The 11,936-nt window shown below is 38.7% G+C and overlaps 1 protein-coding gene across 1 annotated transcript in view; it reads left to right on the top strand.

Annotated features, from left to right (window-relative positions):
• Positions 1 to 11,936, top strand: part of KMT2C (lysine (K)-specific methyltransferase 2C) — a gene marked incomplete at its 3' end in the record, with an annotated part of 120,148 nt that overhangs the window by 79,168 nt on the left and 29,044 nt on the right. Inside the window, exons 25-33 of the mRNA XM_009074371.1 lie at positions 3,930 to 4,034; positions 4,404 to 4,451; positions 5,792 to 5,929; positions 6,111 to 6,143; positions 6,225 to 6,344; positions 8,428 to 8,566; positions 8,830 to 9,044; positions 9,161 to 9,234; positions 11,799 to 11,936. The exon at positions 11,799 to 11,936 is cut by the window's right edge and continues 43 nt beyond it. Of these exons, the coding sequence (XP_009072619.1) occupies positions 3,930 to 4,034; positions 4,404 to 4,451; positions 5,792 to 5,929; positions 6,111 to 6,143; positions 6,225 to 6,344; positions 8,428 to 8,566; positions 8,830 to 9,044; positions 9,161 to 9,234; positions 11,799 to 11,936 (1,010 nt within the window). The remainder of the gene's footprint in view (positions 1 to 3,929; positions 4,035 to 4,403; positions 4,452 to 5,791; positions 5,930 to 6,110; positions 6,144 to 6,224; positions 6,345 to 8,427; positions 8,567 to 8,829; positions 9,045 to 9,160; positions 9,235 to 11,798) is intronic.

Raw genomic sequence — 11,936 nt, 5'->3', positions numbered from 1 at the left:
CCCTGGGACGTTGTGGGACACAGTAATTTCCACAATAGCATCCACACATGTGAGAGAAATTGGCTAATTGCTGAGCTCCCTTCTGGAATTGCAGAGGAGCTGGAGATGAGAAGAGTGTCTCAGAGCACCTGTGATGTTTTCATTGCTTCAATACAGACCTGGCTGTGGAGCAGGAACAACATGAACTGCTTGGGCCATTGCACTGGGAGGCTGTAGGACTGTGTTGTCACCAACTGTGCTGTTTTCCTGCAGTGTCATTTCTCACAAGGATTGCTGACTCCTGTGAGAGTCCTTCCTTCACTGCATAGGTCTTTTCCACAAGGAAAATGTTCTTCTCTTGGACACTCCACTTGTGTAAACCCAGGATTAAGGATTAGATACACTTGTTCATCTTCCAGAGAGCTCTCAAGCATCTAAAGAAGTGACCCTGCCTCCTTGGCTTTTCACCACGTGCACAGGAGTGCTGAGGTGTGCAGCAATGTGCTCAGTCTGCTCAGGAACTGACAGTGCCTTTCAGTCACATGTTCTGTGGTTTATTTATTATTACAGCTTGGTTAAGGGTGGCTGAAGCTTTGGCTTGGCTGAAGCCAAGATTGCAGCAGTGATGGGGATTGGCACAGCCAGCCAGAGGAGAGCTTTTGGAGTCCTTTGTTTGCTATTTATTTCTAGCAACTGTGACTGACATGAGCTTTAGGCTCTCAGTCCTGATTTCTGTCTGGCAAGGAGGTTGCCATTTTTATTTTCAGTTACAAGAATCACCTTTCCTGTGGTTTTATAAGATGTGGCACACTGTGCACTGTATTCTGCATGGCACCAACCCTTCAAATCATTTTCAAGACAGTGCTGGAGCAGACTGCAAAGGCTCATGCACTGGGAACACAGAGCACCAGATCTCCTGGGTCTCCCTGGCTGCGCATGGGTAAAGTGTTGATTCTGATCTCTTGGATTCTGAGGACTGTCTACAGCTCTCTTGAGTTGTGTGTCCCTGTTGGAAAAGAATCCACTTGATGAGGTGTGTTCTGTGAAGGCTCTGGCAATGTGATATTCCCTTTAGTTTGAAATAGCTTAAATTTAGTGTATTTTTTTTCTGGGATGCTGAAAAAGTCATCTGTTAAGTGGGATCTCCAGAGAATGCTAAAGAAATTCTTCCTAGACAAAAGGAGAGGAGTTGTCAGAATCTCTGCAACTGATTCAAGTGCTGCTGGGACATTTTATAACTAGATATGTTACTGTGTGATTAAACATCTCAGGGTGGCTGCAGCCTTGGGAGAGGCATTCTTATTATTTTAGAACTTCGTAAATAAATAAAAGTAAATGCATTGGAGGGATCAGGATCACAAGATAGCAGCAGAACTGTGCTCTCTTAGAGATCCAGCATTGCAAGCAAATAGTTTGCCTTTTTGCTTTGTCTCAGCTTTCATCTCCATTCTGAAAGAGTCAAATTAATGAGCAGTATTGAGCTATTTGTTTGGCAGCAGATGTCAACCAGCTATTGATTGTGATCCGAAGCAGCTGTCTCAAGTGATTTTGTTGTTTCCAAGATAATGTATAGCACACATGGAATTAAACTAAGGAAAAAAATAGGAGGGAAAAAAATGTAAAAATATGCTTTAGATTACATGTCTTATGTGAGACTTAGGGATCATAGGCCCTGGCCCTCTGCTATCACCAGCACTCAGCCTTTTTATAGACTGAACAGGCTCCATTTTGAAAGCAGGTTGCTTTTTCCCAATCTGCTCAGCTCATTGGAAGGCCATTACAGAACCTGATTGCCTTAATAGTTGGAGGCCCTTTAATTTGAAGCCTGAATTTATTCATGGCCAGTTTGTAGCTACGGGTGGTAAACTCCTCAGTTATATCTTTCCACCTGAGCTCTTTCCAGCTACTTATACAATATATTTATATTCATGTTAGAAGTTGAATTTTTAGGGACTGTTCCCAAGAATATGTTATGGTGGAGAAAAGCACTCTAACATAAAATGCTGCAAAAGAATTAAAGGCTGCTAATATGGTCCCAATGCTTCCTTCATAGAGGCTTTTTTCTCCCTGATACTTGCCTGCCTTCAAGTAGGAATTCAGGAAAGTTAAAGAAGTCAATTCTTTGTCTACCAACCAGCTGAAATCATCACCTTGTGGTGCCTGATGTTAGTTAGCTACTTGCGTAATTGGACCAAATTTCCAGAAAGATAACAAATATCTAAAAAAGACCCCAAACAAACCTAAAGGGGAAAAAAAACCAAAAACCAACCCACTAAACCCCCATCAACTAGGTGTTGTTTAAAACCTCATATTTAACAGTACCTTTTATCAGGTACACAAAATAACTTGGCCAGAAAGTGGTGTGGTTTTGAGGCACTTTGAAATAGTTTCACTGATACCAGTAGGAACTGTGTTCTGTATTTACTGGTCTGCACTGGCACATGGGTCCACCATTAGGATGGTATCATCTCGTGTGCCTTGCCAAGTACAAAAGTGAAGAACAGAAATAGGCAAGTGAAGAAAAATCATTTTCATTTTGACTTGGTAATGGTAGAAGGGGAAAGCCTGTGAAAAACAGGAGAAGGAACTTCTAATTAATTGTTAAATTTAGCAATCTGGAAAGTAGCCTTGTGGTATAAGTGAATCCCTGGCACCAGGCTCTGCATTAAGCTATGTACTTTCCGTGGCAGTTGGATTATAGCAGTGGAAAAGACATCTGTATATGTGTGTGAAATTTGTGTGTTCTGTGACTTTCTGGTCCCTCTTCAGCCTGGTCATGTATTTGTTTTCCACATTGTATATTCTATGATTTGTATTAATCCCTTTTCTCTGTTTAATTATGTGTATATTTACCATCTCGTCGTGTTTCATTGGTCTGGCAGTGACTGCTTATGTAGTCATGATAGTCTGCAGTTTTCCTGAGAAATATTTTTCTCAACTTCCATTTATTTGTCAAACAATTTTTGCAAATGTTGCACATCTGTAATAGTCCTAAACCACTGCTTAATAAAAACAGATGGGCCATTTGGAGTAATTTCTTTCTAATGAACTGGAGGTCAAGAAGATAATAGTATCCAGAATTTATTATTTAATAATAAAGTATGTATTGCTGGACCAGGCAGTTTTCCTAGACAGCAAACCAAACACAACATTTCTACCCCTGGCTGTTCATGCTTCTTCAGGATTTCTTCTGATCTTAGAAATAGCATCTTCAATTTCCATTTCTTTACTCTTGCTTCTTACTCTTAGATTTCACTTCCCTATCAAGGTGTAGTAACTAGTTGCTTCTGTCTTAAGAAAGAGAGTAGTGGTAAGAGAAATAACTGATTTACCTTTAAAAAATATTCTTTGTTGATTTGCTGTGAGCTGTGTCCTTTATAAAACCTCTTTGTTGAGTTTTACATTCACAGGCCTTTTTTTTCTTAGAGGTTGCAAGTTCTTCTTGGGAATTTTTTTCGCCTAAAATCATCTGCTCTTTCTTCCACATGGCATAATTAGATTATCTGTAATTTTGCTATGAGGGTGGTGAGACACTGGCACAGGTTGCCCAGGGAGGTAGTGGATGCCCCAACCCTGACAGTGTTCAAAGCCAGGTTGGATGAAGCATTGAGCAACTTGTTCTAGTGAGGAGGTGTCCCTGCCCATGGTGGGGGAGTGGGACTAAGTGATCTACAAAGGTCCATTCCAACCCCTAAAATTCTATGGTTCTATGATTCTATCACTTTTGAAAATGCTAAGCAATGTAAGCATGTGAAGATGACTGCAGTCCTGGCTGGAGGGGATGCTGGTCAGCACAGTCTCACCCCAGGGTGACTTATGGTGCCTAACATGCTATAGGAGGCCCTTACAGCCTGGTTAATCTGTTTGGGTTTGTAGTTCAGGCCCAAGTACATCACCAGAGTCATAGAAATGCCACAACTGGTTGATTTTGTTCGTTATGTCTTATACAGGTAACACCGATGATCCTTTAGCTGATCTTTCCGAAGTCCTAAATACTGATGATGATATTCTTGGAATACTTTCTGATGATTTGGTAAAGTCTGGAGATCATTCGGGTATGTATATTTATCAGGTCTCTTCAGTATTTGGTTTCTGATTGTTTTCCTCTTTATTATAGATGTACTTGTTGCATTGTATCTGTAGGCTGTGCTCTAGGTCATTTCAGATATAAGTTCCATATGTTAAGAATACCTTGGTTTGGAATGGTTCTGTCAAGTTCTTAAAAGAAAAAAAAATCCCCAACCTTTTCAACATTTTGTTTTACCTTGGCTCTTTGCTTCGCTGCTTAAGAGAATAAAATGTAGCTGCTGTTGTCTCTCATACCTGCGTAGCTTTTTTCAGCATGCAGCTTTTTCTTTACTTTTTTTTGTTTTGTTTTGTTTTCATGTTATAATCATCCATTTTATCTGGTTTGGGTCCTGTAGGTCTTGATTTATGCACTTTCCAGGTTGAGAACTCACCCTCCCCATTTGGTAAGAATCTGAACAATGGATGATCCATGGTTAGCAGTAGTCCTCTTTCCTAGTGGTTTTAGCTGAAAGAACTGCATGTGTAGAAACTAGCACTCCTTTCCTGTGTCACTAATTCATGCTTTCCTTTTCCACTCTGTGGTGTTTGAGTCTAACACGACCTATAAACTCTGCACTCTGCCTTTAAGAGTCCTGCATCAAGTTTTGCTTACGGCTTCTAAAAACTTTCCTCAGTTTTTGTGTTTCATGATACAAACCCATGCATTTTCTTGTTGTCACTGTTAATTTTAATATTACTTCCTGTAGTAGTGGTATATTTTGTAAATTAAAAGCATTTTTAACCAATGAGTACATTAAAGCATGAACAAAACAGCATCAATCCTTTTGTTTCCACTGGATAATGGTTCGTCACTTTATGTAAAACACAGGTTGACAATAAGTAGAAGAGCATGTTTCATTTTTTTAAATCTTGTTGTCACTGTTAATTTTAATATTACTTCCTGTAGTAGTGGTATATTTTGTAAATTAAAAGCATTTTTAACCAATGAGTACATTAAAGCATGAACAAAACAGCATCAATCCTTTTGTTTCCACTGGATAATGGTTCGTCACTTTATGTAAAACACAGGTTGACAATAAGTAGAAGAGCATGTTTCATTTTTTTAAAAAATTTGGGTAAGTAGAAGAGCATGTTTCATTTTTTTTTAAATTTGGGTTCATTTGGTATCTATTACAGAAATGTATCTTAAATACTGAAGAGTATTTTCTCAAGTATTTGAGAGATTTATTGACTTGTAAAGGATGTTATTATGTAGTAAGTTACGTTATCTCAGTGCCAAGAAATCCCTTTGATGTAGCCCATAATATTCAGGAGTTGTTTTGGAAATGGAAGATTCTGTGAGTTGTTTGATATTGGTTACACCTCAACAGCATTTCAGTAGATATTAATGTAGTATTTGAAGTGAAGAACATTTGGAGTGAACCTTAAGGTACATGAGGATGAACCATGTTGACTACTGGTGTGATTGTTTTTAAAACGTGAAAAATAGTTATAGTGGAACTACATACTGAAAACTAGACACACAAACCCATACTGTACCTAACCTCAGTAGTCTTATCTCCCATTCTTCCAGTTGCATTATATTCAGTTAACATTCCTCAAACAACACAGTGAACTGGAGGTAAATAGTGAATGTTTTGTTTTGCTTTACTTTTCAAATCTTAGAAAGTCCTGGTTTAGTTGATAGCTCAGCTTGAGGGGAAAAAAAAAGGTTTTATGCTCTTTATTCTATATCAATGAATTTTACTATTTATGTCTAACTTAGTATTCTTTCTTCCTGCAGCTGGATTGGATATTGGTCCCATCTCTGATGATCCTTCTTCTCTGCCTCAGCCCAATGTCAACCAGAGCTCACGGCCACTGAGTGAAGAACAGTTGGATGGAATCCTCAGTCCAGAACTAGATAAAATGGTCACAGATGGTAATTTTTTTGTCCTTAATCTTGGTCTTCTAGAACTTAAGTAGAATTTTTTTATTTTTTTTCCCCCTCCCCAGATTGCTCATCTCTATATTGTAACATACCTATTTGGATTTGGTTGCACAATTACTTTTATTGCTGCATTTGATGATTACTTACTCTGTGTTGTCTTTACTTTGTCCAGGTGCTATTCTTGGCAAACTGTACAAAATCCCAGGTATGTGTTCTAATCTTCCTTGTCTTTTATAAAACATAGTTCATAAGCCAAGCCACCAACTCATGCCCAGTGTTTTTTCAGAGCTGGGAGGAAAGGATGTTGAAGATTTGTTCACAGCTGTGTTAAGTCCAGCGACCTCACAACCAGCTCCTTTGCCACAGCCTCCACCTCCACCACAGCTTATGTCTTTGCACAGTCCAGGTATGTTCCTCTGTTGCTTTTACAAACAGCAGCCTGCTCAGGAGAGCTGTGCCTCTTGTCAATGCTGACATGGACATAGGACACTCCTTACTTCCTGCTGTTGCTAAACTGTGGAATTTGCCATTGTTAATTTAGGAAGTATTATTCTAAACCTGTTCTGAAGGGAGGGTGATTAGCAATATCTATGTGCATGTTAATAGAAAAGGACAGTTAGTTGAGATTTTTTTTGACATGTCGATGCTTTTATTTTAGCTGACACTTTCATGGTTTTGAAATGAGTCTGTGGTAAAGCATGTGTTCTCTTCTGACTTTACTCTGTAATTACTTTTGAGTTCCTCCTCAAGGGTAAGGCAGGAGTCTGTGTAACACTGCTTTACTGAGTCTTAATTTCCTGTAAGAATTCAGTTTAACATATTAGCTAGTCCTAATAGAGAGAAGGCTAAAAAATTTTGAAATGTATCTGGGAGATTATAATTTATTCTCTTCATTACTACCAAAATTGTCATGAGTTGATACAGCATATTCTTGCTCTTATATTGAAAGCTAGTGGCAGACTGATTTTATTTATTATTAGTAGTATTTATTATTGTTCCCAGTGGAGCTATTTTTTCAAGCAGTATGTATGAGCATAATTAAATGTGCTCCTTTTTCTCATCAGACATCACCTCTAGTGGTTTTTCTCTGAGCTCATATAAAGAGTGCCCATTCTTTTATACTACTGCTACGAAAAGTAGTATGCAAATTGATTTCACCAGTGAATTAATCATAAGAAGAAAAGTGATTGGATTCCTAGTTGGATGAATTTCCATAAAAAGGAAAGACTTCAAAAACTCTTAGAAAGGAGAGAGTTTAAAGCAAGTAATGAGGTGATTTAAAGGAAAAGATAATATAGATATCATTGCCTGTTTCCCAGTTACTTGAGTAGTTGGAGATAACTTCAACATTTGAGCTCTGTAAGATTGTTCTCCTCCTCCCTGTGGGAACTGCCAGGATTACAAAGTTTTAGATTTACAATTTGGTTCCATTACAGTGTAATGATCCACGTGTTTCTGTAAGATAAATGCTTCAGTAATGGGGAAGCTTTGCATCAAGTTTCAGCAATTTCGAATAAAATTAATGCTTTCTTCTTATGAAGACAAGTGATTCCACAGTGCAAACCAGAGACCTGGTGCTCTGTCCTGTTTGTTTGCCAGGTCTTCACAGCTCCTGTACCATGCCTGTTTACCAGCTATAATAAAGCATATTCTCTAAAATTTTGTGTTTCTCACATCCAAATTGTACTTGCTGCATAGCATATTTAACCTGTAGATCAGAAAGAGTCTCCTAAACATGAGAGAATGATGCAGGGTCATCCTACAGATGCATCTAATTCCTGAGCTACTTCTGTATTTCGAAGGAAATGCTGAAACAACAGCTATAATCTCACTTCAGTGATAGAGCTCCAAAGGCCAGTGCTAATTCTGTGTAGTAGCATCTGCAAATGCCATCTGTGGAATGAATCTGCCTGTGGCACATTTGTAAGATTGTAATCCAGTAAATAAAAATTTTCTGCCTTCGTGCTGCTAGACTGGACATTTAATTAGAAAATGCTAATGCTCATTTGACTATAGTTATCTGTTTCATTGGTTACAAATTAGCAAGTTAGTAGATAATGAGGCTTAGTTTGGTACACTGCTCAGGAGTCTCAGAAGAGGAGATGTTTAATTCAGGTGGCTAATGATAATCCTGCAAGGATCCATGCTCCCAAGAACATACCTCAGTATAAAGTGCAGTACCATAACTTGGGTTACTGCAAAAATTTTGGAAATCCTTTTACAAAAAAGGACTATTTTGTAGACAAGGAAAACAATCAAGGAAAACAATACAGGGATGTGATGCAGTAGAAAAGAATGCCTGAAGCTTGTAGGGAAGCAGTTTAAATTGACTTAAAATCTTCTCCAAAAATGTAAGGTCAGTGCAATAAAATTTTAAAGCGATTAGGTTTTCATTAGGTGAGACATTATTTTCTCCATGAAAATTTCCACCTCTGCCTTAGAATTCTAAGTCACCCTTTAAAACAGTGATTTAACCTTCTTCTTTCCAGGAGAGAATGCATTTCCAAGAGTGCCCCTTATGAATGGCCTGATTGGCCCAAACCCTCATCTCCCTCATACAGCTCTGACTGCTGGAGGTGGACTGGGCACCTTCTCTCCCATTGCACAGCAGCCATATGCTGATACCAGGTAAGCCAAGAGGGGAAATAAAAGATATTTATTATTTAGTGTATTTAGTAGTAAAAAAAGGTATTAGTAACATCACCACTTGGAGGGTGTTGTTACTAATACTGTGATGTTATTAGTTCTTGACAACCACCACAAAAACTTTTGTATTCTTGCAGCCCGTTCACTACTGAAATAGAAAACACAAGAAATACTTTGCTAATTGAGGATTGGTTTGTTCTGGTTTCATACAATCTATAAACCAAACCCCTTTTCTGATTTGACAGGGATAAGAATCCAGCATTCAATCCAATGGTAAGTGATCCGAACAGCTCATGGGCACCAGCTGCTCCACCTCTGGAAGGAGAAGGTGATACAATGTCCAACGCTCAGAGAAGCACCCTGAAGTGGGAAAAAGAAGAAGCTTTGGGTGAAATGGCAACTGTAGCACCTGTTCTCTATACAAATATCAACTTCCCTAACCTGAAGGAAGAATTCCCAGGTGAGTGATGTATTGAATCGAGTTAAATATTTGGGAGCAATTTATGCATCTTGATATGAAAGAATCTGAAATAGACTTATCAAAGCCTTGTGTGTTAACACATTTTTTGGTTGCAGACTGGGCTACAAGAGTGAAGCAGATTGCCAAACTGTGGAGGAAAGCAAGCTCACAGGAGAGGGCTCCCTATGTGGTAAGAACAATTACCACCTACATTTGCATAATTCCAGCAAACATCTATTTTATTTATAAGGTCTTCTCTTTTTAAAAATATAATGTTAATTGAGTTCTCGCTTTAGTGAAAGTTCCCTTACCCCAAGAATGCTTTTGTAATTTAACTTCTAACTCTGAATACTTCTATCTCCATGCTTTGCTTTTCAGTCTGGGAATAAACTACATTAGTATTGTGTAGTCTAAAGGCATCAGCTGAGACGAGAACATTTGTGCTTCTCACTGCCTCTTGGCTACATTTGAATCATGCCTCAAGTCTTCTTTGCTCTGTCTCTTTCTGCACAGGATCTCACCAGTTTCTTCAGAAGGATAATAACAACTCGTTATGTGATTTCTCTCCCTTTCATCGTCCCCTCTCGCTGGTCTGTTCTTTCTGGCCCCATTAGAGTTACTGAAGTATTTCACCTGTTGAACTAACAATTTCAGAGGTGTCAGTGCTCATTTACTTCTACTTTTGTGTTCCTTTTTGCTACTTACTCTCTCATATTGCTTTGTGATGGAAAGTCTTGATATCTTCCATGTTATGAGGAGCATGAAGGACTCCATTTCTCTCTCCAAAATCACTCACCTTCTTCACATCTGAGTCAAGTGGCCACACGTATTTGTAGCAGCTGTCTGGAGTTACATAGTCACTGATTCCATTCTGTAGAACTTCTGCCTTTCAAAGGGTGACTCTTATGCTTTGTTAAAGCCTCTGTTGAAGCCTGTCTGCATCCAAATCTCAGAACCTGTAATATTGATTCCTTTTGACCTTCTCAACCATTGTTAGCAAGTGTACTTTAATTTCTGTCACATCTCCATTTGTCCCCTGGTTCTCATATTTTGTTTCTTCTCAGCTGCAATTGGATGATAATTCTCACTTTGTAGATTTCTGTGGATTTTGCAGGGTTATGTTTTCAGTCTCTTATCCTCACCTTACCTGCACTTTTTTAATATAGTCCCATCAGTAATCAAATTTGATTTCTATGCATGTTGATGACTCAGAGCTTAGCAGTACCAACATCATATCCTCTTATCCAAGCTTTATCTCTGTTGACTTTTAAGGGGGTAAATCATTACCCCAAACTCAATGTGGGAAGTGAAGTTACTGATCTTTCTGAAAACCTTTCCACTTGAAAGAATAAATCCCTATATTCATCTTTGTATCACTGAGGTATTATCATTATTCTGTTTTTTATTCACTGTTGCAAATTCAGCACCTTTGGACCTCTATGTCATCTTGTCCATGCTAGAGTTAGTCTTGGTGATTCCTTCTGTGTGGTATTTATAATACCCACTTACATGGATGGCATTTACCACTTTTCAGCGATTTCTATTACTGATTGTTGTATTTTTCATTGTTTTTAACAAATGCAGTCTTATCCTCATGATGGATATCCAAAAAGCAGCAGCCTTCCAATTATTTCTCCAGCTTGGGAGAAGAGTACATGCAAGTGAATGCTCATGCACAGGAGTATTTTTGTAGCAAGAAGTGGTTGTTTTCTCCCAGGACAGTCTTTCTACTCTTGCCATTCAGCTGTTGCTGGTGTTCCTGGCACTGTGCACACAAGAAACTGCTGTGGTACCTCTCCTGAGGGACTTTCACTCTGGGGGCATGAGTAAAAGCTGCCTTAGAAAAGAGATTCAGCAGTGTTAGTAAATTTTCATTGCAGGCTGTTTACTTTCCTTAGCATGCACAATCCCATCACTTACAGGGGAAAATGACACTAATTTTTCTGCTGCTGTGACACTGGTGCTCTCATCTATGTCACTGTTTCATTGTTGGAGGGGAAGGATTAAAGCCTTTACTGCTAGGCAACCCCTACTTGACAACTGCAAATAAATTTGTGAAAAAGAAGATGTGAGGGTTTGGTTCAGAAAAGGAATCACATCCTAGATTGGTGGTAAAACAGACTCTTTGAAACTTCCATTAGATACTTTAGAGTGTCACTATGGCTATAAAATGCCTCATTGAAGAGGAATTGCTGTTCTTCCATCCAATTTTTCCTGATCTGTAAGCCCATATCCTGTGTTTATACTGTTAGCTGTTAACAGACTGAGATCTATAGAGGCTATTTAATGGAGTAGACTGTATTTTTCTTGTCACTGAAGTTCTCCACATTAGTGGCCTTTATTGATCCAAACATCATCTGCTGTGCCTCATGTCTTCAGATTGCAGACCACACCAGTATGTGATTTGGAAGGTTAACTGGTGGAATTCATGATTTCTTGGCTCAGCACAGTATCTGGAACAGACATCCCTCACGTGTAGAGAACCTTTGCTAATGGTTTTACAAATAACTTTACTAATTGCTGCTAACTCCTCAGCTCTTCCCATATATGGTGGATGCAGAATTTCTGTAGAGGAGTAATATTTTTCATTTGGAATTCCCTTTTCAAGTGCATAATTTAGTTTCCACAAGTATTGTATGTGATTAACACAGACTGTACAAGGAATACGGTGATAGATCTTGCAGGAATGACAGGTGCAATGTTCATGCTTAGCAGAAGAAAATAAGGCTAACTGCATTTTTCTTCTTTTCCCAGCAAAAAGCCAGAGATAATAGAGCTGCTTTGCGCATCAATAAAGTACAGATGTCAAATGACTCCATGAAAAGGCAGCAGCAACAGGACAGCATTGATCCCAGCTCCCGCATCGACTCCGACCTCTTTAAAGATCCATTA

The sequence above is a fragment of the Acanthisitta chloris genome, unplaced genomic scaffold (genome assembly GCF_000695815.1).
Source record: "Acanthisitta chloris isolate BGI_N310 unplaced genomic scaffold, ASM69581v1 scaffold7445, whole genome shotgun sequence".
NCBI classification, from domain to species: Eukaryota; Metazoa; Chordata; class Aves; order Passeriformes; family Acanthisittidae; genus Acanthisitta; species Acanthisitta chloris.
Note: the sequence above shows the minus strand (reverse complement) of the source record. Positions and strands in the feature narration are given on the sequence as shown.